The sequence below is a fragment of the Salmo salar genome, chromosome 07 (assembly GCF_965601325.2).
Source record: "Salmo salar chromosome 07, fSalSal1, whole genome shotgun sequence".
Classification (NCBI taxonomy): domain Eukaryota; kingdom Metazoa; phylum Chordata; class Actinopteri; order Salmoniformes; family Salmonidae; genus Salmo; species Salmo salar.
In genome coordinates this window covers 12672119-12684791 of record NC_138297.1, presented here as the reverse complement: position 1 = coordinate 12684791, position 12673 = coordinate 12672119, and the positions used below count along the sequence as shown (strand labels likewise).

Sequence of the window (12673 nt, the reverse complement as noted above, 5' to 3'; positions counted from 1 at the left end):
GTTTCTACACACCTTCCTCATGTCTTCATCAGTATCACTCCATTACCAACTCTATGACCTGGACTGATGCCCAGAGTTACAGCAGAGCACACTACACTGATCTGTCTACAGTAGATGACATGGAGGACCTGAACAGGCTGATTACCAGTGTCAATGATTATAAATTATGGTACTGGATCGGACTGAAGAAGGGAGACTCAATGAAATGGCACTGGTCTCTGGCAGACAGACGTTTCTACAGAGAGGGAGAGACTGAGTTCAGAAACTGGGACACTGGGACACCCCAAAATGGTAACTGTGCTTTTATGAGTACAGCTGGGCTGTGGAACAACACCTCCTGTGATGACCAGCATCACTTCATCTGTTATGATGGTGAGTGTTTACATACTAATGATGAAGCCTGTTCTAAGTGCTGGGGCTGCCATTGAGTTGAAACAGACTAATGTTAGAGGTTGACATTCAGTTATTGATCTGTTATCAAATCAATGACAACATGTACTATAGATGATCAGTAGATGATATTTCACTGGATATTTGTATTGATTATTAAATTTGACTTTTGCAGGAAAACAAGACACCAACCTAACATACGTCTTAATTCAGGAAAACAAGACCTGGATAGATGCTCAGAGTTACTGCAGACAGCATCACACAGACCTGGTCAGTGTGAGGAACCAGACTGAGAACACAGAGATAGATCAGAAGATATCACTGAGGGGACTTCCTGTGTGGATCGGTCTGTTTCAAGACTCCTGGATATGGTCAGACCAGAGTGACTCCTCATTCAGAAACTGGTGGCCAGGATGGCTTTCAACTGAACAGAGATACAACTGCACTATGGTGCATTCTAATCCTTCTTCTCCAAATCATGCTAAATTGAGAAATTATCCCTGTGATAACACCTTTCCTTTCATCTGCTATGGTAAGTTACCGTATTCTCCACCTAATCAACCTGATATAATGATGACAGGAGAACTCTAATGTTGCCCCAATGATTCACTACTGTCATTGTGGGATTTTATTCTCTTCTTGGCATAGCTGTGGAGACCACAACTGCCCCCCTGCCCACACCCACAACAACGACTACCCCCCTGCCCACAACTACCCCCCTGCCCACGACCACGACTACCCCCCTGCCCACAACCACGACTACCCCCCTGCCCACAACCACGACTATCCCCCTGCCCACAACCACGACTACCCCCCTGCCCACAACCACGACTACCCCCCACGACCACGACTACCCCCCTGCCCACGACCACGACTACCCCCCTGCCCACCACCACGACTACCCCCCTGCCCACCACCACGACTACCCCCCTGCCCAAAACCACGACTACCCCCCTGCCCACAACCACGGCTACCCCCCTGCCCACAACCACGACTACCCCCCTGCCCACAACCACGACTACCCCCCCTGCCCACAACTACCCCCTGCCCACAACCACGGCTACCCCCCTGCCCACAACCACGACTACCCCCCTGCCCACAACCACGGCTACCCCTCTGCCCACAACAACGACTACCCCCCTGCCCACAACTACCCCCTGCCCACAACCACGACTACCCCCCTGCCCACAACCACGACTACCCCCCTGCCCACAACCACGACTACCCCCCTGCCCACAACCACGACTACGACTACCCCCCTGCCCACAACTACCCCCCTGCCCACAACCACGACTACCCCCTGCCCACAACCACGACTACCCCCCTGCCCACAACCACGACTACCCCCCTGCCCACAACCACGACTACCCCCCTGCCCACAACCACGACTACGACTACCCCCCTGCCCACAACTACCCCCCTGCACCCTGCCCACAACCACGACTACCCCCTGCCCACAACCACGACTACCCCCCTGCCCACAACCACGACTACCCCCCCTGCCCACAACCACGACTACCCCCCTGCCCACAACCACGACTACCCCCCCGATTATACACCAGAATGCCTCCCCGACCCCTGAGAAACCTCAACTGAAGAGACAGGTGGTGAGAGTGAAGATGACGCCAAAGGATCAATATCTGAACATCAGAGATCTTGCTGTTCAGGACGCCATCTTAAAAGAGGTCAGTTTCCCCCTGTTCATGAAGAACCAACTCATTAATGATACAAACTGTACAGACCTCTTTTCTGGTCTGGATAAATGTATTTTGTGGATGACCTCCTCTCTGGTCTGGGTTCTAGTCTGTTGTGGCTGACCTCCTCTCTGATCTGGGTTCTAGTCTGTTGTGGCTGACCTCCTCTCTGATCTGGGTTCTAGTCCGTTGTGGATTACTTTTTCTCCTGGCTGTGACCCCACTCTCAGAAGGTGTCTCAGGGAGAGTGGGATATTGAAAAACACATTTCCAATTCACACACTTGTCCATGTGTTAAATTGTTACAACTGCTCCTGCTCTTTCCCCCTGGTGCTCGAGGGCGCTAGTATCCCCAACATTACGCACTCCTGCCACCATCATTCCGCACACCTGCCTTCCCCCATCACGAGCAATCAGTGATTTTTGGACTCACCTGGACTCAATCACATCTGTCATCTCCCCTATATCTGTCTGTTCCCCTGCTCTCAGCATTGATTGTCGTCTGTCTTTGTATACCAGTGTGCTGACGCTGTTCCTGTCTTGTTCCATGTTTGTTCCTAATTAAATGTTGACTCCCGGTACCTGCTTCTCGACTCCAGCGTCGGTCCATACAGAAACAGGACAAATATAAGCCTCATCTCCTCATAGAGTCAAAGGGTTGAAGTGAAGAATGTCTCAGTATAGCAGGAAGAAATGGTAGTTGTAGATCTTCAGAATGACTATTACAGAGTGAAATATTGTGGGTTTCTGTATATGTGTGTTTCTCCAGATAAGGAACAAGCTAAAGGATCAGGGGTTACCTGCAGACACCAAAGTGATGTGGAAAAAGCAGCATGATGGGAAGGTCTTCCACAAGGAGAAAGAGGGTTCTCCCAAGACAGAAGAGGAGGAGAAGAAGATGAAGAAGATGAAGAAGAGGATGATGACAAAGAGAGAACTCTAATTATGTTAAATGTTCTCCTTACATGTATCTTTTTATTTACATTAATAATCTGTACTGGTCTAGATTTATATTGTTTTTTCATATATACTATTGTTTTATCATTTATTAATATTGTTTTATCATTTATTAATATTGTTTTATCATTCATGAATATTGTTTAATCATTTATTATTATTGTTTTATCATTTATGAATTTAGTTTAATTTTATATTAGTATTGTTTTATCATAGGATGTGATCTTAAGTTACAAATCTTTAACATTGTTCATTGTTTGAATCTCTTTTGTTAGTTTATATATTAGAACCTAGTATTTCTTCAACTGTAGACTTGATGGTTCATTTGGAATGTTAATAAATAACATGATGTGTGGTAGTGAGAGATGCTCTTTTTCCTCAGTCATTATAGACACTATTCAGACTTGAGATCTGATCACTGGAATTTATGTGCATTGACATGAATGACTCAGGTGAAAGTCCCAGTTGCAAGCACAGATCTCATGTCAGATTACCATCCTAACAGCTCTGTATTTCTGTACTGGACATTAATTTAGATTTCAAGAAATCAACTCTCATTTATCAACAAGGTTTTATATTAATTAAACTACAAATTTATTATGACCAAATAAACGTTTAAAATGTTGTAGGGTGTGTGTTATATGTGGTTCATATTTCATTTACATGATAGTCATTAAGACCCATCACAACCACCAAACAGGTGTCAACTGTAACCATGACCTGCTGACCAATGGTTTGCATTTGAGAAAGACAGAAGTTTTGCATTAATTCACAGTAAACAAAAGAGGAGAGAGAGAGTGCAGAACACCCAATGACAGAGGAGAGTGAGGTCAGAGCACCCAATGACAGAGGGGAGGGAGGGAAGATTACCCAATGACAGAGGAGAAGGAGGGCAGAGCCCCCAATGACAGAGGAAAAGGGGTGAAGAGCACCCAATGACAGAGAAGAGTGATGGCTGATCATCCAATAACAGAGGAGAGTGAGCATAGAGCACCAAAAGACAGAGGAGAGGGAGCATAGAGCACCCAATGACAGAGGAGAGAGAGGTGTGAGCACCCAATGACAGAGGAGAGGGAGGGCAGAGCACCCAATGACAGAGGAGAGGGTTATCTCCTTTGAATCAAGAGCACCATCACATGAACATGTTCTGTATAGCCTCTCTAACTGTTGCATCTCTAGTTCTGTGAAACCCCTTATCCAGTGGGATGAACGTCACGTCACAGTTTTGTTTTGTTTTGAGATGAATAACAAATTCAAGCAAATGAGGAGCAGTGTAAGGTTTAAATAGGGATAAACATGGGATGACAGACACACATTAGGAGAGACAGAGATATAGAAAGGGGAGAGAGTAATATAGCGGGAGAGAGATAGAGAGACATAGAGAGACAGAGAGAGACAGAAAGAGACAGAGAGAGAGAGACAGAGAGAGACAGAGAGAGAATAAGAGAGTTTTCTTCAAACAACAGGTAAGGCCATTTTGCGTTGTAGAATCATGTTGTAATTCTAACATATTTTATTGCAGAGAAATGTTTATGATATTTATTAGATGCTTTATTTATTCCCAGTTTTGAAGGTTCCAGTGTAGAATAATCAACCATGTGTTCTAACTCTCTGGAAACGTTATGTTGAGGTTTTTCACCACTACCCACTTCCAATACTTTAGCAACCTAACCTAACAATCACCGATTGTTCCTGTCTCTGAACAGGTGATAACCCTCTATGTGGGGAGCATTATCTTCACCTGTCCTGTCACGTCATATCAGTAAAGAAGGAGAAAGACAGTTTGCATTGGTAAAGTGTTGCAGCCTTGAAGTGCATTCATTTTAATCATATATCCTTTAAATTTCACAGTGATGGAAACGTTGTGGTATCTCACCCTGCTAATCTCAGGTCAGTTTACTGTGTGTGTGTCTCAGCAATACGTCCTTGCTAATCGGCTCCATATTATCCCCAAGACATTGTCCCAGTTCTGGCAGCTCATATCTGATGAGGACAGCCTTCACTGTTCCTGTAATAAACTGACTTCTTGGATCGGCTGTCCGTATTGGGCCCATTTGGTCCCCAAAATGATCTTGATGACAAACTTATGGCAATTTATCAGTTATATCTCTTATGTATAGGTATTTTTTTATATATCATTTATTTAGTACAAGTTAAATCAAATATTCCTAAAGTAATGAATAAATTGTAACATTTATGAGCCCTAATTTCTGTTAGGTGTTTTCACACATTTTGGGGTGGCAGGTAGCCTAGTGGGAATACCCACGCAGTGTAAGTGCGGTCATGTATGCTGGGTGTGTGTGTGATCATGGCTGAAGGTGTGTGTGTGTGTTTATGGATGTCGTTGGTGTGTGTATGTCTGCACACCAAGGAGTACTGTACTGTATGTAACAGATCCATAGATAGTGTGGTTGGGGTTGAGCATTTTCTGGAGATAATGTACCTCATGAATCATTATTCTGTTAACAGGATTCTACACACCTTCCTCATGTCTTCATCAGTATCACCTCATTACCAACAATATGAACTGGACTGATGCCCAGAGTTACTGTAGAGCACATTACACTGATCTGGCTACAGTAGATGACATGGAGGACCAGAACAGGCTGATTACCAGTGTCAGTAGTTATAACTACTGGTTCTGGATTGGACTGAATATGGGAGACTCCATGAAGTGGCACTGGTCTCTGGCAGACAAACGTTTCTACAGAGAGGGGGAGACTGAGTTCAGAAACTGGGACACTGCGACACCCCAAAATGGTAACTGTGCTTTAATGAGTACATCTGGGCTGTGGAACAACACCTCCTGTGATGACCAGCATCACTTCATCTGTTATGATGGTGAGTGTTTACATACTAATGATGAAGCCTGTTCTAAGTGCTGGGGCTGCCATTGAGTTGAAACATAGACTCATGATATCTTTAAGTTGTTAATCAGTTATTGATTTGTTACCAAATCAACGAGAACATGTACTATAGATGATCAGTAGACGATATTTCACTGGATATTTGTATTGATTATTAAATTTGACTTTTGCAGGAAAACAAGTCACCAACCTAACACACATCTTAATTCAGGAGTACAAGACCTGGATAGATGCTCAGAGTTACTGCAGACAGCATCACACAGATCTGGTCAGTGTGAGGAACCAGACTGAGAACACAGAGATAGAGAAGAAGATATCACTGAGGGGACTTCCTGTGTGGATCGGCCTGTTTCAAGACTCCTGGATATGGTCAGACCAGAGTGACTCCTCATTCAGAAACTGGTGGTCAAAATGGATTTCAACAGATCAGTATTTCAACTGCACTCTGGTGTCTTCCAATCGTTCTTATTATTACACCGAATGGGTATATGATCCCTGTGACTTATTCTTTCCTTTCATCTGCTACAGTAAGTTTACATTTTTTTCAAGCTGATCTACAGTACCTGATATTATGATGACAGGGGAACACTATTGTTTCCCTCATGATTCACTACTGTCATCGTGTGATTGTATTATCTTGTAGGCCCAGCTGTGGAGACTTCTGAGAAACCCCAACTGAAGAGACAGGTGGTGAGAGTGAAGATGACACCAAAGGATCGAAATCTGAACCTCAGTGATCCTACTGTTCAGGATGCCATCTTACAAGAGGTGAGTTTCACCTTGATCATGAAGAACCAACTCAGTAATGATACAAACTGTAGAGACCTCTTCTCTGGTCTGGGTCCAAGTCTGTTGTGGATGACCTCTTCTCTGGTCTGGGTCCTAGTCTGTTGTGAATGACCTCCTCTCTGGTCTGGGTCCTAGTCTGTTGTGGATGACCTCCTCTCTGGTCTGGGTCCTAGTCTGTTGTGGATGACCTCCTCTCTGGTCTGGGTTCGAGTCTGTTGTGGATGACCTCATCTCTGGTCTGGGTCCTAGTCTGTTGTGGATGGCCACCTTTCTGGTCTGGGTCCTAGTCTGTTGTGGATGGTCTCCTCTCTGGTCTTGGTCCTAGTCTGTTGTGGATGACCTCCTCTCTGGTCTTGGTCCTAGTCTGCTGTGGATGACCTCCTCTCTGGTCTGGGTCTCTAGTCTGTTGTGGATGACCTCCTCTCTGGTCTGGGCCTAGTCTGTTGTGGATGACCTCCTCTATGGTCTGGGTCCTAGTTGTTGTGGATGACCTCCTCTCTGGTCTGGGTCCTAGTCGGTTGTGGATGACCTCCTCTTTGGTCTGGGTCCTAGTCTGTTGTGGATGACCTCCTAGTCTGTTGTGGATGACCTCCTCTCTGGTCTGGGTCCTAGTCTGTTGTGGATGACCTCCTCTCTGGTCTGGGTCCTAGTCTGTTGTGGATGGCATCCTCTCTGGTCTGGGTCCTAGTCTGTTGTGGATGGTCTCCTCTCTGGTCTTGGTCCTAGTCTGCTGTGGATGACCTCCTCTCTGGTCTGGGTCCTAGTCTGTTGTGGATTTCCTCCTCTCTGGTCTGGGTCCTAGTCTGGTTGTGGATGGTCATCCTCTCTGGTCTTGGTCCTAGTCTGCTGTGGATGACCTCCTCTCTGGTCTGGGTCCTAGTCTGTTGTGGATGACCTCCTCTCTGGTCTGGGTCCTAGTCTGTTGTGGATTACCTCCTAGTCTGTTGTGGATGACCTCCTCTCTGGTCTGGGCCTAGTCTGTTGGGGATGTCTTCCTAGTCTGTTGTGGATGACCTCCTCTCTGGTCTGGGTCCTAGTCTGGCGTGGATGTCCTCCTCTCTGGTCTGCGTCCTAGTCTGTTGTGGATGACCTCCTCTCTGGTCTGGTTCCTAGTCTATTGTGGATGTCCTCCTCTCTGGTCTGGGTTCTAGTCAGTTGTGGATGACCTCCTAGTCTGTTGTGGATGACCTCCTCTCTGGTCTGGGTCCTAGTCTGTTGTGGATGACCTCCTCTTTGGTCTGGGTCCTTATCTGTTGTGGATGACCTGATCTCAGGTCTGGGTCCTAGTCTGTTGTGGATGACCTCCTCTCTGGTCTGGGTCCTAGTCTGTTGTGGATGACATTCTCTCCTGGCAGTGATCAAACTCTCTGAGGGTGTTTCAAGGGGAGTGGGTATGCCAAATCACATTTCCAATTTACACATGTATATTAAAACACACTTGTACATGTGTGAAATAGGACAAATATAAGCTTCATCTCCTCATAGAGTCAAAGGTTTGAAGTGAAGAACGTCTCAGTACAGCAGGAAGGAAAGGTAGTTGTAGATCTTTGGATTGACTAATACAAAATTAAATATTGTGGGTTCTGTATGTGTGTGTTTCTCCAGATAAGGAACAAGCTGAAGGAGCAGGGGTTACCTGCAGACACCAAAGTGACATGGAAAAAGCAGCCTGATGGGAAGGTCTTCCACAAGGAGGAAGAGGGGTCTCCCAATAAAGAAGAGGATTAGAAGAAGATGAAGAGGATAATGACAAAGAGAGAACTCTAATTATGTCAAATTTTCTCCTTACATTTCTCATTTTATTTTGATTAATTATTTGTACTTGTATGTATTTTCTCATCCTAATTAAATGTGTTTTATTAAGAAAATTGTTTAATTATAAACATTAATAGTGCTTTATCTTCAGATGTTTTTCTTGATAATTTTCTTGACTTGGTTGTTTTATTTCCGGGTTTGTTCTCAAGATAGACCTTTAATACATCATGTCTATAAATGAGTTATCTGTAGTTATATTAATATATATGGAGCTCTGCTTGGCGGCCTCTTCCAGCTCCTCCATCTTCAACTCATCGTCCTCTTGGTAGGGGGCTCGTTTATCACCCTGACTGCTCTCACCTGTATACACCATACAGTGCTGTGAACAAAATATTTTCCCCCATTCTAATTTTCTCTACCTACTTTTGCATATTTTTCATACTGAATGTTATCAGATCTTCAAAGAAAACATAATATTAGATAAAGGGAACCTGAGTGAACAAATAACATAATTACATACTTATTTAATTTATTTCATGAACAAAGTTATGCAATGTTCATGTGTGAAAAATGAATTGCCCCATTATACTCAATAACTGGTTGTCCCACCTTTAGCTGCAATGGCTCCAACCAAACGCTTCCTGAAGTTGTTGATCAGTATTTCACGTCGCTATGGAGGAATTTTGGCCCACTCTTCCACTTAGAACTGCTTAAACTCAGCGACATTTGTGAGTTTTCAAGGATGAACTTTCAAGTCCTGCCACAATTGGGATTAGGTCTGGACTTTGTCTAGGTAATTCCAAAACTTCAAATGTGTTGCTTTTTAACCATTTTCATGTAGACTTGATTGTGTGTTTTGGATCAATGTCTTGCTGCATGACCCAGCTGTGCTTCAGCTTCAGATCACAGACAGATGGCCTGACATTCTCCTGTAGAATTCTCTGATACAGAGCAGAATTCATGGTTCCTTCTATTAAGGCAAGGCGTCCAGGTCCTGAGGCAGCAAAGCATCCCCATTACTGATGAATGCAGTGTTTGGTTTTTGCCAGGCGTAATGGGACCCCTGTAATCTAAATAGTTATAGTTTTGACTCACCTGTCGATAAAACCTTCTTCCAAGAGTCTTGATGATCATCCAGTAGCTTCCAGGTGATTTTTCGGAAACTTTAGTCAACTTTTTTGGGCTAGATCAAATCAAATCAAATGTATTTATATAGCCCTTCTTACATCAGCTGATATCTCAATGTGCTGTACAGAAACCCAGCCTAAAACCCCAAACAGCAAGTAATGCAGGTGTAGATGGGTCCCATTATATCTGATAACATTCAAACACTGCATTCCACAGTGAAACACTTCATATCAATTGTCAAGCATGGTGGTGGTAGTGTGATGATTTGAGGATGCTTTGCTGAGTTAAAGTAGTTCTGCATGCAAGAGTGGGCCAAAATTCCTCCACAGCAATGTGAGAGACTGATCAACAACTACAGGAAGCCTTTGGTTGCAGTCATTAGAGCTAAAGGTGGAACAACCAGTTATTGAGTGTAAGGGGACAATTACTTTTTCACACAGAGGAATTGGGTGTTGCATAACTTTGTTAATTAAATAGATAAAATAAGTATAAATATGTTTTGTTATTTTGTAAACTCAGGTTCACTTCATCTAATTTCAGGTTTTGGTTGAAGATCTAATAACATTCAGTATCAAAAATTTGCAAAGATAGAGAAAATCAGAAAGGGGGCAAATACTTTTTCACAGCACTGTAAGTATCAATGTGTTTTTCTAATTGGAATGTAACTTTCTTTAATTGAAAATGTATTTAGACCATAGTTTACATACTGCATAGCCAATGTAGTCTCAGCATGTTTTTTATTGGTTAATGAAGATGTCTTTTCTGATGATCAAATAAATACTTGTTGCAGATTGACAGTATAGGTCTAGAGTTGTGATTCTTCAAGTTTCAACTTAATATTATTTTAATGTTTATTTTACACATTTTACCTTAGTGATAAAGACATCTAGACATAATGTGTAATCAACTCCTCTCTTCAGGACTCTGATACACTGGTACCAGTTAGAACCATGTCCTGCTGACCAGAGATTTAGTTACGTTTTACATCACTTCCTCAAATTAGACAGAGGAGAACTTTACCACATCAAGCCAGATACAGGATATTTCCTAGAACAAACAATGATGTGACATCAGTAATGAACCTGGTCTCAGATCAGTACTTTGTTGAAGCACCTTTAGCAGTGATTACAGCCTCGAGTCTTCTTGGAATTGATGCTACAAGCTTGGCACACCTGTATTTGGGGAGTTTCTCCCATTCTTCTCTGCAGATCCTCTAAAATCTCTGTCAGGTTGGACGGAAGCGTCGCTGCACAAGTATTTCAAGTTTCTCCAGAGATGTTTGATTGGTTTGAGTTCCGGCATCGTGACGGTTGGCATTCAGGCCAAAGAGCTCAATCTTGGTTTCATCAGACCAGAGAATCTTGTTTCTCATGGTCTGAGAGTCTTTATGTGCCTTTTGGCAAACTTCAAGCATGCTGTCATGTGCATTTTGCAGAGGAGTGGCTTCCGTCTGGCCACTCTACCATAAAGGCCTGATTGGTGGAGTGCTGCAGAGATGGTTGTCCTTCTCGAATGTTCTCCCATCTCCACAGAGGAACTCTAGAGCTCTGTCAGAGTGACCATCGGGTTCTTGGTCACCTCCCTGACCAAGGCCCTTCTTTCCCGATTGCTCAGTTTTGCCCGGTGGCCAGCTCTAGGAAGAGTCTTGGTGGTTCAAAACTTCTTCCATTTAAGAATAATTGAGGCCACTGTGTTCTTGAGGACCTTAAATGCTGCAGAAATATTTTGGTACCCTTCCCCAGATCTGTGCCTCAAGATAATCCTGGCTAAGAGTTCTACTGATAATTCCTTCGACCCCATGACCTGTTTTTTTGCTCTGACATGCACTGCCAATTGTGGGACCTTATATAGACAGGTGTGTGCTTTTCCAAATCATGTCCAATTTATTGAATTTACCACAGTTGAACTCCAATCATTACTGTAGTAGAAACATCAAGGATCATCAATTGAAACAGGATTAACCTCAGCTCAGTGTCGAGTCTTATAGCAAAGGGTCTGAATACTTATGTAAATATGGTATTTTTTAAATATTTATTTTTATACATTTGTAGAAATGTCTAAAAACCTTTTTATGCTTTGTCATTATGGGGTATTGTGTGTAGATTGATGAGGATAAAAAATACCCATTTTAGAATGAAGATGTAACATAACAAAATGAGGAAAAGTTGAAGATGTCTTAATACTTTCCCCGAATACACTGAACATAAATTAATTAGGTCCTAATCTATGGTTTTCACATGACCGGGAATACAGATATGCAACTGTTAAGTCACAGATAACTGTTAGTCACAGATAACTGTTAGTTACAGATAACTGTTAGTCACAGATAACTATTAGTCACAGATAACTGTTAGTCACAGATAACTGTTAGTCACAGATAACTGTTAGTCACAGATAACTGTTAGTCACTGATAACTGTTAGTTACAGATAACTGTTAGTCACAGATAACTGTTAGTCACAGATAACTATTAGTCACAGATAACTGTCAGTCACAGATAACTATTAGTCACAGAAACTGTCAGTCACAGATAACTGTTAGTCACAGATAGGACTTAGGACCTCGTCACAGTATTTTCATGGACTCAAATTAACATTAAAAAAAATACAATTGAATTCACTGTCCGTAGATTATGCCTGTCCATACCATAACCCTACCTCCACCATGGGGTCACTCTGTTCACAATGTTGCAAACCGCTCGTCCACACCACACCATACATGGTGTCTGTGGTTGTGAGGCTGGTTGGACGTAGTGCTAAAATCTCTAAAACAATGTTGGAGGCAGCTTATGGTAGATAAATTAACATTTAATTCTCTGGCAACAGCTCTGGTGGACAGTGTCAATGTCAATTGCACGCTCCTTCAAAACTTGAGACATCTGTGGAGTTGTTTTGTGTGACAAAACGGCACACTTTAGAGTGGCCTTTTATTGTCCCCAGCACAAGGTGGACCTGTGTAATGATCATGCTGTTTAGTCAGCTTCTTGATATGCCACACCTGTCAGGTGGATGGTTTATCTTGGCAAAGGAGAAATTCTCACTAACAGGTTTGTAAATAAATAAATATTTTTTAGAAATAAGCTTCTTTGTGCTTA

The 12673-nt window shown here is 43.1% G+C and overlaps 1 protein-coding gene and 1 long non-coding RNA gene across 2 annotated transcripts; both read left to right on the top strand.

Moving 5' to 3' along the window:
• Nucleotides 1-1139, top strand: LOC145879994 (uncharacterized). Its single transcript, XR_014392862.1, has 3 exons — nucleotides 1-372; nucleotides 566-922; nucleotides 1039-1139. It is a non-coding gene; the product is annotated as an uncharacterized LOC145879994 (long non-coding RNA).
• A 3070-nt stretch (nucleotides 1140-4209) lies between these two features.
• Nucleotides 4210-10377, top strand: LOC106608541 (putative C-type lectin domain family 20 member A). The gene is made up of 6 exons (XM_014206498.3): nucleotides 4210-4507; nucleotides 4893-4931; nucleotides 5511-5882; nucleotides 6082-6435; nucleotides 6552-6676; nucleotides 8303-10377. Exons 2-6 carry the CDS (start codon nucleotides 4895-4897, stop codon nucleotides 8423-8425), a joined length of 1011 nt encoding a protein of 336 aa, XP_014061973.2. The 5' UTR covers nucleotides 4210-4507; nucleotides 4893-4894; the 3' UTR covers nucleotides 8426-10377.
• The last annotated feature ends 2296 nt before the right edge of the window (nucleotides 10378-12673 follow it).